This window comes from Typopeltis vanoorti, chromosome 12 (assembly GCF_054136105.1).
Source record: "Typopeltis vanoorti isolate ZY-2024b chromosome 12, IOZ_Tvanoo_1.0, whole genome shotgun sequence".
In the NCBI taxonomy this organism is placed as follows: Eukaryota; Metazoa; Arthropoda; class Arachnida; order Uropygi; family Thelyphonidae; genus Typopeltis; species Typopeltis vanoorti.
The window spans coordinates 104,521,333-104,531,715 of NC_143560.1; the positions used below are offsets into that span (position 1 = coordinate 104,521,333).

A 10,383-nucleotide genomic window follows, 5' to 3' on the forward strand; every position below is an offset into this window, starting at 1 on the left:
TCGTTCCTGTAAAGCCATCATGATGATCTTCTACGTCTGTGCCATCCTGTTGGTAGCGGCAGTAATCGCTTTACCACGTGGTACGTTTATTCTTTAAAATTATTTGTACCAATTATTTTCCTGTTTCTTTACTGTTACACTGTTCTAGAACTATTTTTTTTATAATTTCGCATGTTTTTCATAAAATTTTAGATTCTCACATTATTTCTGAATTAAGCAGGGTTTAATAATATTTCAAACAAAGTTTAACTGCAAAGCGAATAATTCTATCGCTTTACTTCAATGAAATTGTCTGTATTACGCTTAACGTTTGCTCATACATTAATTATGCTGCTCTGGGCTCTTATTGTTTTAAGGATAGATGCGGAACCTTTTTCATTTTTTTACTCCGAGGATTTTCACACTTGCAATTTAAGTTTGGAATTTATAACTTGCTACTTCATCAATGGCAGTTGGAAATAATAAATGAATAACGTCAATATCACTCCTCGGATGAACTTGTGGCACAAGCCAATATTTCCACACACCACTGATTTTGACGTGTAGGATAGACCACTCAACACCAGTGCTTTGGTTCCATTCAGTGAGTGGGTTCTTAAGGGACATGACAGCTGCGTGATAGTCCATGTTGATTCTGGTTGAAAGTAGCAGTCCTCTATTTTGCTGTGGTCAAATTTACTTCGCTTTCACTGGTAGCCTGTTTGTTTTGGGAGCTCCTGATTTGTATCGGCTTTGAGTTTTGTGACTTTCTCATGAATATTTTTGGGTCTTTGATCCATAAAATTTGGTGTTTTTTTCTGACTTTGCTTTTCTAGATTGGTATACAACAGATTTTGGTAGAATGGCGTTAGATACTTGGACAAGAAGTTGGAGTGTAATCTTGAGATATATTCAGATGGTCTTTTTCAACCTGTTAGCTCTCATGGCAAGCCTTGTTTTTTTTTTTCCTTTTTGGATTTACGGACTGAATGTCATTCAGCTGCAGAGGTCAGTCAATAGTGTGGCCTAACTTTAGAATCTATATCTCTTTAATTTTCTATTGGTTTCAGGGAGGCCGTCTATGATAAGATCTGCCTTATGCTGCTGTTGGTTTAATAGTTCGTTCTGCAATTTTAAAGAGTGAAGTTCTTGGCGCAAGTTCAGAGGTCACTTTTATCAGACCGTATTGGCTTTCAGTTATTACTTTGACACCTATTTTTAATATCTTAGTTTGTAAGACTTTTTCCACTGCTAGATAACATGTATTTAACAAAGTCCTCATATTCGTTAAACGTTTTTGTGATTTGTTCGTTCTGCTAATCGAAAGGGTCATGAATTAACGTGATTATGATAAATTTCATAAATATCAAGAAGACTACTCACCTGTATTCCTTGTTCTTTTAAGCTTTTCGTCTTGTTTTTCCTCGAGTAAAATGGGTTGCGTTGTTAAATTATCTCCTGAAATGTTGATGGGATCGCTTTGTTCTCCCAACAGACATTTCCATTCTTTACCTTTTGCATTGATTTTCGCTGTACTTTTTATGGTTAAATTATTTCGTACAAATTAATAACAGTACGAATAAATATTTAATTATTTCATATAAATTAATTATGTTAAGAACTTGAACAACCTTGTGCAGTCAATTTAAAGATTGCTTTCAAAGGATTTTTATCTCATTAATAGGACCTCTTCGTAATCCGATGGAAAATCCTGATCTCTATCAAGGCGATATTATGGGAATGGACACTGCTGAGGTAGGATCCGATATTTCATTTCATAAACAAGAATTCTGACAGTCGCATTTTGCCACTTGAAACTAATCTCTGGTACTTAATCTTTATTATATTTCAGGAACGCAATGTCGTTGCTGATGAACATTTCCGATGGCCTGATGGAGTAATTCCGTATGTCATCGATAAGGATGCAACGGGTGAGCCAATTCTTATTTTTATAATTGATTTATATTTTAAGTTGCATTTATTTATATTTATATTCACTCAAAAAAAAAAGAATAAAAATAAAACCGCCTCCTCTTTGATATCTGCAGTCAGCCATCCTGTTATCCACTATAATGTATAATAAGGCAAAAGTACACTGTCCAACTTGTGCAGTTAGCAAAGTCCAAAAGTAGCATGGTGTAGCCTCCCTTCTCCCCGTGTCTAAATCAACCATAATATTAGAAATCGTGTGCAGATAAGATCATGTAAACCCTCGCTGTCCTTCCCAATGTATGGATTCACTGTCAACCTACTTCTGTTACGCAAGCTCTTGCTAACTTTTTCACCACCGCTCCAGATATACTAAGTTGACAGTTGGATGCAGGTCTTTCCACCACCGTTGTGCAATGGGATCATCGTACATTCCCTGTTCTGAGACTCAAATTACACGGTCTGCTCAAAGGCATAAACAATTCAGCTGAACATTCTAATAGCGTCAGTCTATGCAACCGCGCTATTTCCTCTTCCTCATACACCTGAGTTTCTTCGTCCATCGAGCTTAACGTTGCATACACCAGGCGGATAGCTCTTAGTAAAATTGGTACTCAGTTGAACCATCTCTTCTACATCTATTACCCTCATAATATCTGCATTTAATAAAGCTATTTTTTGACGCACATTATTTTACTTCCAACATAATGATGGAATTGTTTTGGACTATCATCAGATTGCAGAATTATTTAGGTTTCATACCTCGAACTTAGATTTTCGTACACTACTTGCAACTCTTCTGGCTTGTACCTTACAATTTTCATAGCTGACATCGTCCTTATGAGCACGGTGTTCTTTTCAAATTATCGTTGTCTTAAGAATCTTTTGCTTAATGAGATTGCTCATCCATTTCATTCCTACCCTGTTTCCAACTCTACAGAACATTTCAATATTGCATTATTTAAGTATTTCTTAAATGCTTCTCATTCACGGTTAATATTTTTCCCATCCAGCAACCGATACCATTGCACTGAACTTAGTATACTCCTCAGTTGGTCATAATTTCCTCCTTTGTAGTTCAGCATACAATTTTTTATGAATGGAACATTTATGTGCTTGCCACCTCCCAGGTCACTCCAATATGATCACTGCCACCAAAGGAGGAAAACAGGTTTAACATTCTTTTAACTCGAGTTCCTCCTGTCACATGATGACTGAGGAAGTTGTCTGGCAACAGCTCAATAAATTCGGTTTCATTCTTCTCATAAGATTTATGCACTACACTATCAATATTCCGATAATTAGTCCCCTGTGATCATTCATTTAGTATCTATCTTGACTGATTTGTTAATGTGCATTTCGTCGTCCCCCAGAAACTGATCCACTGGTTCTGTATCTACACCCCATTCTACGTTTCATGTTATTCGATTCCACTAAACACCATACAGATTCAGACTTACATGGAAAATTGTTACTAGTATCCAAATATGAAAATATACCACTTTACACTCGATACCGGTTAGCATATCTTCCTCTGAGGGCCAGGTCTCAGTGCTGCCTACAGTGCGAGGCCATAGGATATTCACTAAGGCTACAAACGCTATGCTATCTCTCTATCCCTTCGTTCTTGTTACTCCTAGCGTTCATCTATAGACATAATAATCAGTACTTTAGTCTGTACTGACCCAGTTTTATAACTTGTAGACTTCTATTCGTATCTAATGTCTCACTTACACAGGTCCAATCGGAAGAAAACACAATCATCCATTTATTACTCACCTCCACGCTTACGCACATTTATATCATCGACATAGTTGCATGACTTTTTCGCTATTACGCATAAATTCTGACAATTCTGACCATCATGATCTAGCTACCGTGACTGTCCTTATTAGATCTGATATCAATAATTTCTCTAGACTTTCGATATATATTAAATGCATTGAGATGCAAGCCGTGCATCTTATAGAAATAAATCCATTCTTCCCTCAAACTCACCCTATACATCCAAAATCTAGCAATCTTTCCTTCTGCACAGGCTGCTCATCTAGTCATTTGTCATTATAATAATCTTCTCAATTCAGTACTATCGTATCCTGGTACTAACGGTTGTCCTTTTGAGAGAGTTTGGCTATTTATTAGTTCTTTGAATAAAGAAAATTTGTCAAACGTGACCGTTTTTGCGAAAATAAAAGAAATATCAGCTGACGAATATTCAACTATGAACCACTTACAATCTTACACTATACAAACATTCATTACACCAATGTGTAATTCTTCAAAAACAGAAATGTTCGCTATCGCTTATGTTTCAAAGCGTTTGATCCCCCCATCCGAAACTTCTGTTATAATTCCATTATCATTGCCGTGGCAATGGCGATAAAAAGCAGAGGACGAATCCATTTGACCAAAAAATATTTTCATATTTTCACCATCACCGCATTTTAAGGTTGTGACAATGCTGTTAGTGTTCGCTAGGGATAGTCACCTGATCTACATCAACTTTTATAGCGAGATTTATTTTTAAATATTTGCGTTACAATAAATTTAATAACTCTACTCGGTAAAAGATGAATTTCATCTTCCAGTGACTAGCTTACTGGAGGCCTGAAGTGGCTTCAAAATGTTTCATGAATTACCAGATAATATAAAAAATATGTAAAAATTAATAAAAATATAAAAATCGTTTTTTATACGTTTACAAACCTCTAAAGTGGGGAGGCACATAAAATAAAAAAAAAAACTTATGAACAATTAATAGTGATCACTTTCTCAAACTAATGGATTGGCATATGCAGTCTTAATAATTCGTATCTTACATTTTAAGATGCGAATGATTCGAAAATTTTGTGCACGTTCGACTGCGCGGTTCAGACTAATTGAATATAAAATTGATGCAAACAATTCGAAGCACGCAGTTCAAACGCCACTGTGTAGTCAATCAGACCTGACCGTAACGAGGGTCAGACGATGCATGCCAAGAAACACATTTTGTTTCTATCTTCCTTTAGAGCTTTTAGTTATGAAAAGCTAATGATAGAATAGATCTGCACTCATTTTCGACAATACGGCGATAAAAATATAAAAGCAAAAAAAAAAAAGGGAATCAGACGAAAATTGGATGGATGGAACTGATTTTTAACCGCTAATCTTCAGGCTAAAATTTCTGAAAAGTAAAAATTTTAGAACTCTTTAAGTTCATTACGCGTACATTTTCAGCAATAATTAAATTGAAAAGTTATAACGGACATATCCTTCTTCCTTTTCACTCATCTGTGATTTTAGATCATTTCAAATGTAGTAAAAATGTTGAGTCTTGTTTTAACCTAAATCGCTTTTTTTTTTGCTTTGCAGGTATTGCTGATCTTATTCATTCTGCTGCGCAACACATCACCGAAGCCACTGGAAAATGCGTAAAAATTGTTCCTCGTACTAATGAGATGGATTATGTCCATATCTATAGGGGTGAAGGGTAAGTTAAGGGTAACAGCATATTCTTCTTCCCTTTCAGTCATCTGTAATTTCAGCTAATTTAAAATGAAGTAAAAATGAAGGAGATTTATTTTAAAAGGTAACAGAAAATCACATTTTAAAGGTAAGATAAAATCACAGATTGGTTTAACATGCCTAGAATAAACCAATCATGGTTGATCGATTTATCCTTCACCAAAAAACTCGAAGCAAAAAAAAAAAAAAAAAGAAAAGAAAATCCAAATTATAAAAAAGGAGAATGATACTTTTACAAAAATAAAAATAAAAATAAAAATAAAAAAAATAAATATATTTAATGTTTAATATTGTTTAGCTGTATAGAGTTCCATATTTGCTTCTGGTTCAAACAATGATCGAAAATCTAATAAAAACATTTGAAGTAAAGAGTCTGGAAAATCCTAACCTTCTATCTTAATGACATCTCATCTTGTTGTAACATAAAACAAATAAATAAACAAATATTCGAACGTCTTTTCATTCTCCGAATAGAGAAGGCATGTTGAGTGCATTCCCACACATTGTAGATAAGGTCATGTTCCTAACCGTAATTAGTTTTGGTATGTGGGGAGTGGGGATAGATAGGTTGGTGTGGGTGTATTGGGCATGGCTATGTGTATTAATTTACAATGTTTAAAACTCAATTTTCTTCTCGAATCTGTGAGAATCTGCGTACTTGAAGCACAAAGATCGACTTAAAAACAAAACAGTGAGAAAGTGGTTCTCCCCCCACTGGGATTAGAATCGAACCTATAAGTCATTGTTCTGCAGATGTGTAGATGTAGCTCCTTCAAGTTAGTATGAGTAGAGACGGGTATATCATAAGATGATAGGAGAATAGTACATTTGTCATATACGTTAAGGGTATCGCAATAGAACTCGTCCACATACTACCTTTGTTGTGCGTAGCTTAACCAAAAGTCGTATGAATTTTGTTACACTATTAGCGAAGATGGGAAATTAATAAAGAAATGGATAAAGTAAGGAGTAAACCTGTGCATATTAAATATAAATTTAGCGGGATCAACCCAAACACCAAACTGGTAGTTTACGAAAGTAAGTTTGTTGAATTATCTGACCCTTACGCTGATGGGATTCATACACACATACACACAACGTTTCCCATAATTCATTAAATTTTGTGTTTTTGAAGTAATTAAACAAGTAATCGAACGAGCTATCATATTATAACTATGTTAATATTCTTCCCCCAGTAGTTTCCAGAATATTCTCCCACCTTTATGATATTTATGTTCGATGGAATGACAAATATGATACGTTAATTGGCTTGTAGTCATTACAATATTGGCAGCTTACTGTTAATTACTTAGGTTAATATATTTGTAGAAACTGAAAATCCAAATATTAGTTTTACCTGCTAGAAACCTATCTTACCTATTTTATCTATCAAGAAACATTTCAAGAATTAGAGAAGATTAGAAAGAAAATCATCAAAGATAAACAGGAGCATCAACATAATAATATTGATACTTTTATTTCTGTTTTGTTGGTATGTTGACTATCAACATGGTGGCATGCTTCGAGAGTTGTGGAAACGTAGTTAAAATTAACCGAAAGATTGGCAGGCACTCAGTACCGATTTGAATCCTATAGAGCAGTGCTTCCCAAACTTATGGATGCCAAGGCCCCCTTTGGAAAAATTAAAATATTTCACTGCCCTCCCCATCGAAAAGAAAAATCGTAATATAGACATATATTATTATATTTATTGTATTTATATTCAATACAATTTATATTCCAGATTTTGCGTTTTTAATTTTTTTGTGCTTCTTTATCAATACCTTTGAGATGAAACTTCTATGAATAAGCATATATTTACTAATATTCATTAAGCGCCGAAATAAGCAGGAAGCAAAATTTGTGAACCAACACCAATGTGTGATTTTTTCCATTAAAATATAAAAAAGAACAAAATAGAAATAATAACAATTAAATTAATAATTAATAAAAATTAAAAGTCACCTTTTAAGATTAAAAAAATTCTACTTAGTATTAAAACATGAAAAAAATTTTTCATTACTTCACAGCCCCACCTTCAACAAAACTTACGGCCCCCAAGGGGACCGCGGCCCACAGTTTTGGAAGCTCTGCTATAGAGTACTTTTGGGAAGAGATAAGACTGCTGTGATTGAGATCAAATGTCCACCTTTGCTAGTAATGGGTATTTAAGTAATGGGTCAAATTACCTGTATTCGTCTATCGATATTTAGTAGAAAGTCTATCAAAGAGTGACGTCTGTAATTCTAGTCAAAAGTGAGCGAACAATGGCTTGAACTGTGTGAAACAGTCCTATTTTTGAAATTCTTTTAAGTAGAGAAAGGAATTACGTACATATAACTACTGAAAAAAGAGAGTCAAAAGGCTTCACTTCGGCGATGCAAAATTATTCAAATTAAGTGGATATTGAATCCAACATTATTTCAAAGCCGAATAGAGAAAGTACAAGAGTTTCGTGCCGAATTTAGAAACTATAAAAGTTTTGGCGGATCCAAGCGTGAGCAAACCTTTCATGATATTGGCAAGTCGTGGTAAAGGTGGAGTAAGCACTGATCACTATCCTTAGTGTTTCCCATAAGGTAAAACACATCTCTTGGCGGACATGTACGATACATGGTGTGTTTTACATTATGGGAAATACTAAGGATAGTAATCAGAGCTTGCTTCATCTTTATCACGAGTTGCCAATATCATGAAAGGTTTGCTTACGTTGGATCCGCTGAATACGTACATATAATACTTTAGTACACAAAAATTCCACAGAGAGAATATTCTCTCTGTGGATTTTCCAAATAAATAAATAACAATTATTCTTTATTTCATTTGAAGCTGTTATTCGTTCGTCGGCGCCCATAAATCTGGTGCACAAGATCTCTCCTTGGGACAAGGTTGCGAATACTTGGGCATAGTCATCCACGAATTTTTACACGCTGTTGGCTTAATTCATGAACAGAGCAGATACGATCGTGATGACTATTTAACCATCAATTGGGATAACATTAAATCAGGTTTGTGACACTCCTGTGTTGTATTGTTCTTATTTATTTTATTATTTATTTATATTTTGTATTTAATTTTATATAATCCAGAAAGGCTGCTCTAGAGATCAAATATAGAACTTTTTCAAGCCCCTTAAAACCACACAAGCAAAATATTTGAATACGCCCTTGTAAATTTAGTGTTTTATTCGATTTTGCTTAACTTTTCTTTCTTAAACTCCTTAACAATATTTCAGTTAGTATAGGCATTTAAAGCATTAAAGCGTGTAATTTTTTTGTGTGTGTGTGTGTGTGTGCGTGTATGTTGTGTTAAGCTATGCAAATTACCTTACAACTACACAAATATGTTTGTGGTTATGTATTGTATAGTTGCTATGCAGGCTTATCTGCATATCAGCTTACCATCTCTGCTTGCTATTACTCCGTGGGTAAAAAAAAAGAACAAAAAATAAAATAAAATAAAATAAAAAGGTAAACGAATGATTTCTGCTTGGTTTCACTGCACATCATGGGGTGCTGTCTCCCATTCAAGCCTCAGAGAAGGGAGGGAGGGAGGGAGGTAGAGTGAGTTTCTCATGTCTAGTTTCCTGTATTTAGTACACTCAACCCATCCAAGCATACACACAACTGACAGACGCTGAGATGTGATTAACTCATCACATGAGAGCATTTCAGTTATGAAACCATACGACTTGGGCGTGACACCATTTAGCCTAACAGAAAGTAAAATACGAAGATTGAAACTGCTTCAAAAAGTTTCATTAATGAGTCAGCGCAGTGTGGTCAGGAGTCTTATGCCTATTGCTTTATCTTTTACAGGAATGCATGTTTTTAGGTTGTTTTGCGCATATGCTGTCTGCATGTAACATTTTTAAATGTAGATATAAATTTGATTGCTATTTGGTACTTGAATCTCCTTAGTACTAATATTTCTTACTTTGGCCTTTCTCTTTTGCAGCCAAGCTGCCGTCTTTGATCTCTATGGCAGTTTGGGATCTTAATCTCTTGACAACTGAACGTTGATTGTGAAATTCTTCACCATCCACCAAAACTTTAACTAATTGAGAGAGAAAGAGAGAGAGAGAGAGAGAGGGGGGGGGATCCTGAATCTTATAAGACAACCACGTGATTCTGCTGGACAAATCACCGATTTCTAATGAAATTGTAGCCTAACGTGAGAGTGTGTAAATGTAGCGAGCTTGTAATTAAAGAAGTGGCTCTAAACCGATAGTACTTTTTTTTCCCCTTCTGTTAGAGTTGTATATCGCCGATCAAATGGTAATTAATTATCACTTTTTTTTTTTTTTTTTTCAGGAATGATCCACGTGTTCGAAAAGTCCAATAGGTGGCAAACTCTTTTGATTAACAATTTCGACTATAATTCCATAATGATATACGGTGAGTACGCTTTCTCAATAGCCCCTGGTGAGTTGAAAACAATGGTGCCCAAGACACCTGGGGTCACACTCGCGGAGCCATCTACGAAAAGTTCAATGACACAATCAGATATAGAAAGAGTGAAACATGCTTATCATTGTGCATAAAAACAAAACATGCGTTATTTGTTTCAACAGCAGATAAATAAATAAATAAATTCAAGCAGGAGATATTACTAGCTCTTATTTATTTATTTTGTTTTTTCGTTTTTTTTGTTACTGAGATATACGAACAATATGATGAGCCACAAATAAGACTTCAATATACTGCAATGATCCAAGTTCATACTTCAAATGATAATATTGCCAAAAGATGTTTATTTTTAATTTAATGTTTATACATAATGTGTAATAACAAATATTGCTTTATCATTCTTTGATTTTTGTTTAAACAGAGCTAGAATAAAATCCATCGCCTATTTAAACAAAATTTTAATGCTATAGAGAAAAACCAGCAAGTTTTGCGTTAATTAGCGAGCAACGAATGCCCATGCAGAACTTTACTCAAATATACTGATCACAGAACTCACTTG

The 10,383-nt window shown here is 34.6% G+C and overlaps 1 protein-coding gene across 1 annotated transcript; it reads left to right on the top strand.

The window, feature by feature from the left end:
* LOC150101095 (astacin-like metalloprotease toxin 5) lies at nucleotides 1–10,019 on the top strand. Its single transcript, XM_090402040.1, has 6 exons — nucleotides 1–80; nucleotides 1,664–1,734; nucleotides 1,832–1,910; nucleotides 5,263–5,380; nucleotides 8,245–8,423; nucleotides 9,729–10,019. The coding sequence occupies exons 1-6, from the start codon at nucleotides 20–22 to the stop codon at nucleotides 9,956–9,958; spliced, it is 738 nt and encodes a 245-aa protein (XP_090258166.1). The 5' UTR covers nucleotides 1–19; the 3' UTR covers nucleotides 9,959–10,019.
* Nucleotides 10,020–10,383: the final 364 nt, after the last annotated feature.